This window comes from Mustelus asterias, chromosome 4 (assembly GCF_964213995.1).
Source record: "Mustelus asterias chromosome 4, sMusAst1.hap1.1, whole genome shotgun sequence".
Taxonomy (NCBI): Eukaryota; Metazoa; Chordata; class Chondrichthyes; order Carcharhiniformes; family Triakidae; genus Mustelus; species Mustelus asterias.
This window is the reverse complement of record NC_135804.1, coordinates 89769314-89782143: the sequence shown is the minus strand read 5'-3', so window position 1 is coordinate 89782143 and position 12830 is coordinate 89769314. Positions and strand designations below refer to the sequence as shown.

Sequence of the window (12830 nt, the reverse complement as noted above, 5' to 3'; positions counted from 1 at the left end):
TGCTGATGACACCAAGATTGGTGGAGTAGTGGATGAGGTGGAAGGCTGTTGTAGACTGCAAAGAGACATAGATAGGATAAGTGACAAATAGTGACCACAACTCTGTTAACTTTAGGATAGTAATGGACATGGATGAGTGCTGTCCTACGGGCAGGGTGCCAAATTGGGGGAAGGCTGACTATAGCCGGATTAGGCAGGAATTGGTGGATGTTGATTGGGAGAGGATGTTCGAGGGTAAGTCCGTGTCTGGCATGTGGGAGTCTTTTAAGGAACTATTGATAAGGCTGCAGGATAGGCATGTGCCTGTAAAAAGGAAAGATAGGAAAGGTAGGATTCGAGAGCCGTGGATAACCAGGGAAATTGAGGATCTGATTAAAATGAAAAGGGAGGCGTACGTTAAGTCCAGGCAACTGAAAACAGATGGAGCTCTGGAGGAATACAGAGAGAGTAGGAAAGAACTCAAATGGGGAGTTAGAAGGGCAAAATGAGGTCACGAGATGTTCTTGGCAGGCAGGATTAAGGAGAATCCTAAGGCATTCTATTCATACGTTAGGAACAAAAGAGTTGTCAGGGAGAAAATCGGACCTCTCAGGGACAAAGGAGGGGAATTATGCTTAGAACCCAAGGGAATAGGGAAGATCCTAAATCAATACTTTGCATCGGTATTCACGAAGGAGAGGGGCGTGTTAACCGGGAGTGTCTCGGAGGGAGGTGTTGACCCGTTAGAGAAAATCTCCATTACAAGAGAGGAAGTGTTAGGTTTTTTAGGGAACATTAAAACTGACAAAGCCCTAGGGCCTGATGGCATCTATCCTCGACTGCTCAGGGAGACGAGAGATGAAATTGCTGGGCCTCTGACGGAAATCTTTGTCGCTTCTTTGGACACGGGTGAGGTCCCTGAGGACTGGAGGATAGCGAATGTGGTCCCGTTGTTTAAGAAGGGTAGCAGGGATAACCCAGGAAATTATAGGCCGGTGAGCTTGACGTCCGTGGTAGGGAAGTTGTTGGAGAGGATTCTTAGAGACAGGATGTATGTGCATTTAGAACGGAACAATCTCATTAGTGACAGACAGCATGGTTTTGTAAGAGGGAGGTCGTGCCTTACAAATTTGGTGGAGGTTTTTGAGGAAGTGACAAAAACGGTTGATGAAGGAAGGGCCGTGGATGTCGTCTATATGGATTTCAGTAAGGCATTTGACAAAGTCCCACATGGCAGGTTGGTTAAGAAGGTTAAGGCTCATGGGATACAAGGAGAAGTGGCTAGATGGGTGGAGAACTGGCTTGGCCATAGGAGACAGAGGGTAGTGGTCAAAGGGTCTTTTTCCGGCTGGAGGTCTGTGACCAGTGGTGTTCCGCAGGGCTCTGTACTGGGACCTCTGCTATTTGTGATATATATAAATGATTTGGAAGAAGGTGTAACTGGTGTAATCAGCAAGTTTGCGGATGACACGAAGATGGCTGGACTTGCGGATAGCGAAGAGCATTGTCGGGCAATACAGCAGGATATAGATAGGCTGGAAAATTGGGCGGAGAGGTGGCAGATGGAGTTTAATCCGGATAAATGCAAAGTGATGCATTTTGGAAGAAATAATGTAGGGAGGAGTTATACAATAAATGGCAGAGTCATCAGGAGTATAGAAACACAGAGGGACCTAGGTGTGCAAGTCCACAAATCCTTGAAGGTGGCAACACAGGTGGAGAAGGTGGTGAAGAAGGCATATGGTATGCTTGCCTTTATAGGACGGGGTATAGAGTATAAAAGCTGGAGTCTGATGATGCAGCTGTATAGAACGCTGGTTAGGCCACATTTGGAGTACTGCGTCCAGTTCTGGTCGCCGCACTACCAGAAGGACGTGGAGGCGTTAGAGTGCAGAGAAGGTTTACCAGGATGTTGCCTGGTATGGAGGGTCTTAGCTATGAGGAGAGATTGGGTAGACTGGGGTTGTTCTCCTTGGAAAGACGGAGAATGAGGGGAGATCTAATAGAGGTGTACAAGATAATGAAGGGTATAGATAGGGTGAACAGTGGGAAGCTTTTTCCCAGGTCGGAGGTGACGATCACGAGGGGTCACGGGCTCAAGCTGAGAGGGGCGAAGTATAACTCAGATATCAGAGGGACGTTTTTTTACACAGAGGGTGGTGGGGGCCTGGAATGCGCTGCCAAGTAGGGTGGTGGAGGCAGGCACGCTGACATCGTTTAAGACTTACCTGGATAGTCACATGAGCAGCCTGGGAATGGAGGGATACAAACGATTGGTCCAGTTGGACCAAGGAGCGGCACAGGCTTGGAGGGGCGAAGGGCCTGTTTCCTGTGCTGTACTGTTCTTTGTTCTTTGGATGCAAAGCTGGACTGAAAAATGGCAAATGGAGTTTAACCCTGATAAATTTGAGGTGATTCATTTTGGTAGGACTAATTTAAATGTGGATTCCAGGGTCAACGGTAGGGTTCTGAAGACTGTGGAGGAACAGAGAGATCTTGGGGTCCATATCCACAGATCTCTGAAGGTTGCCACTCAAGTGGATAGAGCTGTGAAGGCGGCCCAAAGTGTGTTAGCTTTTATTAACAGGGGGTTGGAGTTTAAGAGCCGTGGGGTTATGCTGCAACTGTACAGGACCTTGGTGAGACCACATTTGGAATATTGTGTGCAGTTCTGGTCACCTCATTATAAGAAGGATGTGGAAGCGCTAGAAAGAGTGCAAAGGAGATTTACCAGGATGCTGCCTGGTTTGGAGGGTAGGTCCTATGAGGAAAGGTTGAGGGAGCTAGGGCTGTTCTCTCTGGAGCGGAGGAGGTTGAGGGGAGACTTAATAGAGGTTTATAAAATGATGAAGGGGATAGATAGAGTGAACGTTCAAAGGCTATTTCCTCGGGTGGATGGAGCTATTACAAGGGGGCATAACTATAGGGTTCATGGCGGGAGATATAGGAAGGGTATCATAGAATATCATAGAAACCCTACAGTATTCGACCCATCGAGTCTGCACCGACCACAAACCCACCCAGGCCCAACCCCCAAATCCCTACATATTTGCGCACTAATCCCTCTAACCTACGCATCTCAGGACACTAAGGGCAATTTTTAGCATGGCCAATCAACCTAACCCACACATCTTTGGACTGAGGTAGAGGAGGGACTGAGGTAGAGGTAGAGGAACTTGACTTTTCTCCAAAAGTCACATCAGAGGTAGGTTCTTTACGCAGAGAGTGGTTGAGGTGTGGAATGGACTGCCTGCAGTGATAGTGGAGTCAGACACTTTAGGAACATTTAAGCGGTTATTGGATAGGCACATGGAGCACACCAGGATGATAGGGAGTGGGATAACTTGATCTTGGTTTCAGATAAAGCTCAGCACAACATCGTGGGCCGAAGGGCCTGTTCTGTGCTGTACTGTTCTATGTTCTATGTACCCCAATCTGTGAAGAGAGAAACCGAGTTAATATTTCAGGTCTGTGACCTTTCATCAAAGTGGGAAAGTTAGAAATGCAAAAGGTTTAGAGCAAGGGGTGGGTGGCACAAAGATAAAAGCAAAATACTGTGGATGCTGGAATCTGAAAAAAAAACAGAAAATGCTGGAAATCTCAGCTGATCTGAAAGCATCAATGGCAAGAGAGCCAACATTTAAACTCTGGAAGACCTTCAGAGCCGAAGTTTTTGTATAGGTAGCCCAAAGGCAGATCAGGATTGGAAGAGATTGAAGAGGAGAAGCGATGGTCTTTCAAGGCCAAGAGGAATACCGATTGGGGGGGGGGGTGCCTAAAGTGTGCTGCTAACTGAAAGCAACAATATAAACAAGCAAAGTGAAATAAATTGGGGGCTGAACACCTGAAAGAACAAAAAGGTTGTGTTAAAACATCTTTCAGGTGAGCATTTTACAGAATTGCTTGTGCAGGAGACCCATCTGACTGAGCATTTCACCCTGAATGCGTTCTGCATATTTGTTGCTTTTCACATCTTTATTTTTAATATTTCTACCTATCCTTTTCTCCAAAAGTCCCAATTTAGCCAATATATCTCCTTAACTGAAGTTCCTGATCCCTGGAACCATTCTCGCAACCCCTTCTGGGCTCTTTCCATTGCCTTCACATCCTTCATAAAATGCAGTGCCCAGAACTAAATGCAATACTCCAGCTGAAGTCTAACTGGTGTCTTATACAAGTTCAACATAACCTATTCGCTCTTATGCTGTATTATTCTATCAATAATGCTTTATTAACTGCCTCACCACCTTTAACGATTTATGCATATACACATTCAGGTCCCTTTGCCACCTATCTGCCGATTCCATCAACTTATCTAAATCCTTTTAAAGTTCTACACCGTGCTCACAGTTTACAATGTTTGAAACTGTTCCCTATACACCAAGGTCTAGATCATTATCAGGAAAAGCAAAGGTCCCAAAACCAGCCCCTCTAACTCCACTACAAACCTTCCTCCAGCCTGAGTCACATCCACCAACCATTACTCACTTTTAGCTAATTTTGTATCCGCATTACTACTGTTCCATTTATTCCATGAAAAACTGGTCTCAAAATTAGTTTTAAGAAGTGCATTATTGTAATGCTTTCAATGACTACATACAGCACATCACAGCCATTAATATACTTTCTAAAATATCATTGCAGTTATTGTAAGACACAGGAGCCATGTTTTGAGTATGGAGCTGAATGAACAGTTTTTTTAAAAAGTGATGTTGGTTAGCATATAATTACCAGGAAAGACAGTCGGAACAATCGCTTCCATACTTTGAATAGTGCCAATTACCTTCACCCAAGGGGGCTGACTGTGCTTCAGTTTGATGCCTTATCTGAGAGACAGCAGCTGCAGCAGTTCAGCACTCATTTCTGCAGAGTCATGTGAACTTAGATTGTGTGTTCAGTTATCTGAAGTGGAGCTTTGACTCTTCTGGCTCAAGTGTGCCACCACTAAACCACACTGATGTCAGAACATTAAATCAAGACCACCTTTGCAGGATAGAATTGTGACCACACAGGAGAGAATATATCTGAAATGGAGATTAATTCATATTTATGATGGACACATTTCAGAATTTAAATAACCACATGATTTCAACTACTGTTTTTGAGTTGAAACTTTGACAAGAAAAGGATCAGGACAGTCCGAGTTGCTAATCAAAAAATCAATTTACAAATTTATTATACTTCACCACTCAATACTGTAATCCAGCTTCCTCTCTGTGGGGCAAAATACTCCTGGGTTTGACTGAAACCACCGTCTACATGCCAGAATGCAAAGGATCCATAGATCAATTGTTCCCATCTCTTCCTGATCTTACATTATTTGAAAAAGTAACAGAGCGCTGGCAGGGATAACACTAAATGGATTTTCAAAAGGCATTTGATAAGGTAGACTCATGACTGTCAGAGTATGAACAGTAAGGTGAGAAGCAGTAAAATGGATGCCAAGCTGGCGACAAAACAGAGTTGGCTACTCAAACTGACAGAAGGGGGCAGTGGTGTTCCACTGGGATTGGTGTTGGGGCTATTCATAATTTACATTAATGATTTGAACTTCAGAATTGGAAGTACAATTTCAAAATTTGCAGCAAGAAATTGACAAGTAAAAGAAGAGGAATGTCATAAAATACAGAAAGACATTAATAAGCTTGCAACACAAGTGCTTAAGTGGCAATGAATTTCAATAGAAATGACTGTGATAAGATGCATTATAAGAGAAGAATGAAGAGGCCACACACTGCTTACATAATAAAGATGCTAAGTAAAGGACAGGAGCAAAGGGATGTCTGAGAGAAACACAGATCACAAAGGTTGCGACACATTAACAAGTCCATTAAAAAAAATCAAATCCCTGAGATTAATTTCTAGAGGGATAGAACTGAAAAGCAAATAAATTATATTAAACTTGTATTGAGCCTTAGTTAGACCGCACTTGAGTACTGTGCACAGCTCTGGTCTCCATGTTAAAAAATGATATGCAGTAGGTCTTCTCAAATACACTCAAAGTTGTGGTTGCATTCCTAAAAATCCTTAATCAAAATTACTGTGAATTATCAGTTCCCATGGGAATCAGCGTTAAAACTAGAGATAGGTTCTTTCAGACATTTCTCACCCAGAAAAAAAACAACATACAAGTTGAAATACTGTATCATTTGTAGTAGTATACATTCCTAGTTGTAACAACAAGCAAATCACCAAATATAAAATAAATACTTGCTAGTTTAGGACTTTTCTCAGCGGAAAACAAACGGGAAAACAAAATAAGCCAAAGTGCCACACATTCATAAATGAAATAACTGCTTAAATTAAATATAAAAATACAACACATTGCAAATGTAAATACACGTAAAAAAAATTACATTCATCCGGTTTCGAATCTATCAAGCTTCATCTAGTAGCAAAAACTGGTCAGTGCAGGTTGTTCAAAGCAGGAGTAAGAGGAGGAGTAGCTGAAGAAGCCCCTGGCGGTGCTAACAGACACTGGAGACTTTGAGGGCGCAAATGGGAGTGGGGAAAGACAGACAAAATAAGGGGGAGCAGATTTAGGACTGAGTTGACGAGGAACTTCTTCACCCTGCCGAGTGAAGCAATTGAGGCTACCTCATTCAATGTTTTTAAGGCAAAGATAAGTTTTTGAATAGTAAAGGAATTAAGGATTACGGTGAGCGAGTGGGTAAGTGGAGCCTAGTCCACAAAAAAATCAACCATGATCTTAATGAATGGCAAAGCAGCTTCGACGGGCCAAGTGGCCTACTCCTGCTCCTAGGTTTTATGTTACATTCTTATGTTCTTAATTCAGAATCAAGGATGTGGGCATTGTCAGGAGTGAGAGGAAGAAGGGCTTTAGCAATGAGAGTGGTAACATGAGTGGGGGGGGGGGGGTGGCTGGTGGAACAGCTACTAAAGAATTACAGTGTTAATAAGAATGGAGGGTGGGAACATAAGGGTAAGAGGGGCTTCAGCCAAGGGGCGGAGCACTGAAGAAAATGTGTATTTTTTTCACGTGGGCCACAGAAGAGGACATTTTTGGCAAACAAGGTTAAGTTGAAACTTGCAATGTTAAATGGATATGTCACTACTTTATTAACAATATTAAAACAAAACAACATTGAGCGAAAGTTAAGCAGGGACTTAATGTAAAGTCATTGAGGAAAATGCAAAAAAGATTTACTCAATGACGCTAGAACTAAAAGGATATACTAATCAGGAAGCTCTTTCTTGAGAAAGAGAAGATTGAATGACGGCTCCATAGAGGATAGTGAAATAATTTGATAGGGTGGATGGAAAAAGTGGGAGAATCTAACACTACAGGTCATGTCCCCAATAAATCCAGTAGGAAATTCAGGAGTAACTTATTTATCTAAACTCGTAAGAATGTGGAACACACTATCATAAGGACTAATTGAATCATACAGCATAGATGCATTTAAGGGGAAGCTAGATAAGCATAAGGCAGAAAGGAGTAGGATATGAGGTTGCTTTAGATGAATAAAATGGGAGGAAGCCTGTGTGGAGATAAAAGAACAGAACAGACTAGTTGGGCCAAATGGTCTGTTTGTGCTGTGCACTCAGAACTATTATCAATTATTAATTTCATTGCACAATGTGTTTATACCTTGGAAATATTGCCTTGAATCTCAAACTTCAGACATAATGGAACCTTTGAAATGAAGTACAACCCCAAATTTTTTTTCCTGAACTGGCTTCTCATTTACCTCCTTTCCTAAAAGTGGTTCATGCTGGAGTGGAGGGTCGCAGCAGTCACGTCTCTCTTTCTTCACAAGTAAGCCTGTGGTCAATAGGCTGTTTAATTGGATAGCATCAAAATTCAGCTGATCTTGTTCTCACCTGGGAACAAATATGCACTATCCACTAAGCTATATGTTACATTTCCAGGCCTTCACAAGATACATTTCTCATGTTTTGCACCAGAGAAAACACTTGCTTCCAAAATTACTGTGACTTGACACACAGATGATATTGTAATGTTGACCAGGGTTGAACAGAAACCAGTGTTTCTGCTGGTATGGAAATGGCTTGTGTTCACCTGATTTTTATAAAAAAAGATAGACAGACTTTGTAGCTTAAGGTTATAAACCATGAGTTAGCTTTATTGAAAGCAAAAATTAAAATTAAAGCCAAAAGATCACTGAACTAGAACACTCAATTTTCATTTCATGAATATTTTGAAGCTGTCTATTTCTTCTTCACAATTAGTAGGTTGCTGCTTACTGGGTTATCATAGAGGATTACTACTATTTGGTCGAGCATGATGTATTATCTTTCCTAACAAATACCTAGAAATAATAATGAGTTTTGCAGCAAAAAAATCTTTCATAGTTGTGTACCGCTACTTTGCTTGCTTTCATATTGATTGCTACAGTGGGGAAATATTTCTGATTCAAGTTTTGCATCTTTAGCAATGTTCATTTCCAAGTTTTGTTACAGAAATACAAAATTAGATTCTACAGCCTGTCAAGCCACCATTCAATATGATCAAGGTTAACCTTGGGCTTCAACACCACTTTCCTGCCTGTTCCCCAATATCCCCTGATTCTGAGACACCAAAAACCTGTCTCGCCCAGCCTTAAATTTATTCAATGGAGCAGCATCCACAACCCTATTGGGTAGAGAATCCCAAACACTCAACCATTGAGTGAAGTAATTTCTCCTCAACTCAATCTGAATGCTTGGCCCCGATCATGAGACCGTGCCCCCATGTTTCAGATCCCTCAACCAGCAAAAACAACCTCTCTGCATCTACCCTACTAAGCCCCTTCAAAATCTTGTATATTTCAATTAGATCGCCTCTGATTCCTCAACATGAGAAAATATGGGCCCAATTTACTCAGCCTCTCATAGGGCTATATCCTCATCCCACAGACCTTTGCTGTGCCATCTCCAATAGAAGCACTCTGAGCACCCGTTTGAATCCAACATGCAAAGATACATTAAGAGTTTTTTTAAAGTATAAATATATTCATTCTGGGCATGTTCTAAAGGTTCAATCCTGTTCATTTTCAGATTACATCAAGAAATATGTACATCAATTTAAAAAGGTCAGTTGCTGAAAATACAGAAGTAGATCTTATTTTTCCTCCCAAAACAGACATTGCAATTTTTAAAATATTCATTTTGTGGGATGTCAGCATCACCAGCAAGGCCAGCATTTATTGCCCATCCCTAATCGCTCTTGATATATGTATACTTTTCTGCAACATCACTGTACAATGAATACCATTGCACAACCTTATAGGTTTAAATTTTATTCAAAAAGTTACTGTTTCATGACATAAATACAAATCAGAACAGTACAATGAACAACAAAATATGGAGGACAACAGGATAAGGTAAATATAAAACATTTCAGTTGGTTGAAAACATACAGTTTGAAGAACTGCCTTTACAACGAAACAAACTTTTTTTTTAAAAAGTAGAAAAGTCTGCTTTCACTGATTTTTAAAAATCATATATACAGTCCTCAGCAGTTCTTTAACGCAGTGGTGTAAGGAACACTAAAGGCAGTACAGCCAAATATGAGCAATGTTTTTTAAGTGTGTAAAAGCAAACTATTCTTCAGAAGACAACCATTTATTTATGGCATATCTAATGAACTAATAATAAAATTTGATGCAATAGCCAAGTTTTTATTTTTGGCAAATAAAGCAGAGTATTTATCCAATTGAAATAAAAGAAGATTTTTGCAGCAATTGGAGTTCGGAGATTATGTACTGCAAGCAGTTTAAGGCATGGAATGATTTAAAGAAAATAATTAATAGATGAAAGAAGACCGGCAAGAAGTGTCATGTACATCTTTTTATTATAAGTTAATGTCAACATAGAGTTGATAAAATAACCAGCTGCCAGAGTACTGCAGAACAATGTTGAAAAGCGTTCTATGAGTTATTAGAAACTTTATAATTATGACGGAAAATTTACCATAAAAATTAAAAACATGAACCCAAATTTAAGGGATAACATAAATGGGTAATTTTCTTGTTGTCTAGTATCTTCAAACTAATTTACATTATTAAAACAAATTGTACTATGACCAGCTGTAGTTCATTTAACCTGAAGATTGCTTGCAAAGACAGATGTGAATAAAATATAAAATACAAATTTAAAAATTACTTAAGCATGAATATCCATGCTATTTTAGACGCTGTTAATTTTATTATAATTTTTAAACCTCGTCCTTTTGTTTGGAATTTCAAAGTATGAAAAACTGAACAAGATTCGCAATTATAAAATCAGCACCAATCATATATATATTTTTTATTTAAAATTTAGTTCCCTATTCCCAAACTCTATCAAGTCAAATAATTGTTTAGAGAAACTTTCAAACATACTACACCAAGCTCATTTAATCAGAGACACAATACAGTGGCACTACTGGAAGGAATTTAACTTGCTTCCATAATTTTACAGTCTCTTAAAATATCAATTTATCAGGCAACAAACTGCCTCTTCAAAGCACTTAATCTAGGTGAACAGTGAACAACTCCATTAAGCATTCTCCTGAAAGGAGAAAATCTGTACAGTTTTAATAGTTTAACTGCATTAACCAAAATATTTCTTTTAAAACTACCTCTCATATTCATAAAATGACATTTTCTCAGAACATTGAAACTCCAAGGACCTAAAAGGGATAGGAAAACAGCCTTTGTTAGATCAAGAGTGAAACAAAAATGACAACTAATGTAATCCTGCAAATTAACTTTGAAATAATGTAAACACTTCACAGACAAGTAAACATTTTATGATAACTAATCTTAAAAAGAATTTGAACACATAATAAATTTATGTTCAACACGTGGGCTTATTTTTAATCTATTTAGTAATTTTGGAATAAAATATTACCTTAACAGTTATGGTTCACTTGCCATCTAGTGGACATTTTGCACAACTACAGTCAAAGCTAATTAGAAACACAATCCCGACAGTGCAGGAGGAGGCCATTCGGCCCATCGAGCCTGCATCAACAACAATCCCACCCAGGCCCTACTCCTATCACCCCACATATTTACCATGACCCCCTGACACTTAGGGGCAATTTAGCATGGCCAGTCAACCTAACCTGTACATTTAGATTGTGGGAGGAATCCAGAGCACCAGGAGGAAACCCAAACAGACATGGGAAGAATGTGCAAACTCCACAGTCACCTAAGGCAGGAATTGAATTTGGATCCCTGGAGCAGTGAGGCAGCAGTGCTAACCACCGTGCCACCCTCAACTGAAGCAAATACTGATGCAATGGATTCAAATGTTTAGTAGCAGTCAGGAATGATTTGTGCAAATCATCTTCACTGAGTGCATTGAACCATTGTAATTTAACACCTATGAGAGTGACAGTTGGTTGACTGGCGATTGTAAGATTTAAGATACAGAATGAACCAAGTTTTGATACAGAGGTTGAACTCTGTTGGAAGACATAACAGGACACGATTAGTCCAAGGAGCAGTTGTTGGCAGCTGCTCAGCTGGGGAGCTTGGACTGTTTGTGAATAGAGGCTGCAGTGTAGCCTGGCCAACACAGTGGGACGCAGCCTTCAAAAGGTCAGCACAGCTGGAAAAGGCAGCCAGAAAGACTGGATCCGAGAACAATCAGCAAAAGAACTGGAATATTGTGCCTTTTGGCAAGGATTGCACCATGGAAATCAAGGAGTAACACTGCTCTTTCCTGGGAATCAGGCTAGTTCCGAGGAGAAGCTCAAATTCATCATGAGGAAGACAAGAGTTTGAAGGACTTTGTGGTTCAGTGATTCATAAGTCATAGAGGTTTACAGCATGGAAACAGGCCCTTCGGCCCAACTTGTCCATGCTGCCTTTTTTTAAAAAAACCCTAAACTAACCCCAATTGCCCGCATTTGGCCCATATCCCTCTATACCCATCGTACCCATGTAACTACCTAAATGCTTTTTAAAAGATAAAATTGTACCCGCCTCTATTACTACCTCTGGTAGCTTGTTCCAGACACTCACCACCCTCTATTGCCCCTCTGGACACTTATGTATCTCTCACCGTAAACCGATGCCCTCTAGTTTTATACTCCCCTACCTTTGGGAAAACATATTGATTATCTACCTTGTCTATGCCCCTCATTATTTTATAGACCTCTATAAGGTCACCTCTCAGCCTCCTATGCTCCAAAGAAAAAAGTCCCAGTCTATTCAGCCTCTCCTTATAACTCAATCCATCAAGTCCCGGTAGCATCCTAGCAAATCTTTTCTGCACTCTTTCTAGTTTAATAATATCCTTTCTATAATAGGGTGACCAGAATTGCACACAGTATTCCAAATGTGGCCTTACCAATGTCTTGTACAACTTTAACAAGACGTCCCAAACTCCTGTATTCAATGTTCTGACCGATGGCTCAGTCGTCCAGAGTTTGTAAAATTGGTCCTATAGTTGTATCTGCCATTTTAATTGCAGGTGATTGTTGATATTCATCCACAATTTGTCCATTAATTTATTTTACCTCATGTTAATTCTAGATGTCAGCGTACAGGATAGATGACATTCAATGTTTGCTTTGTTGTCTCTTCATCATAGAAGATGATGAAGAGACAACATTACTCTTGTATAGTAAAAAAATCTGTTTGTTTGAAACCATGTAATTTATTCTTAGTAAATAACTGGTCGCTAACCGGATAATAATGCAATTTAAATATATTAAAGTTTCTTACTGTGAATAGCACTTCCATCAAAAGTACAACAAATTATTTGATAAAATCCAATTTCATTACGTTATAGTAGCCAATTCAAAACACTGCTGGAAGCCCTCCAGGCCAGGAAACTCAATTCCTAAATAAATTCACCAAATAAATATATTCCTGTTAGCTGCGAGGTGACTT

The 12830-nt window shown here is 40.2% G+C and overlaps 1 protein-coding gene across 5 annotated transcripts in view; it reads right to left on the bottom strand.

The window, feature by feature from the left end:
- Window positions 1-9779: 9779 nt before the first annotated feature.
- Window positions 9780-12830, bottom strand: part of stag2b (STAG2 cohesin complex component b) — a 151979-nt gene continuing 148928 nt past the window's right edge. For all 5 annotated transcript variants that reach the window (XM_078211349.1, XM_078211351.1, XM_078211353.1 and 2 more), the window contains one exon: window positions 9780-10615. In XM_078211349.1, the coding sequence (XP_078067475.1) occupies window positions 10592-10615 (24 nt within the window). In that variant the 3' untranslated portion in view covers window positions 9780-10591. The remainder of the gene's footprint in view (window positions 10616-12830) is intronic.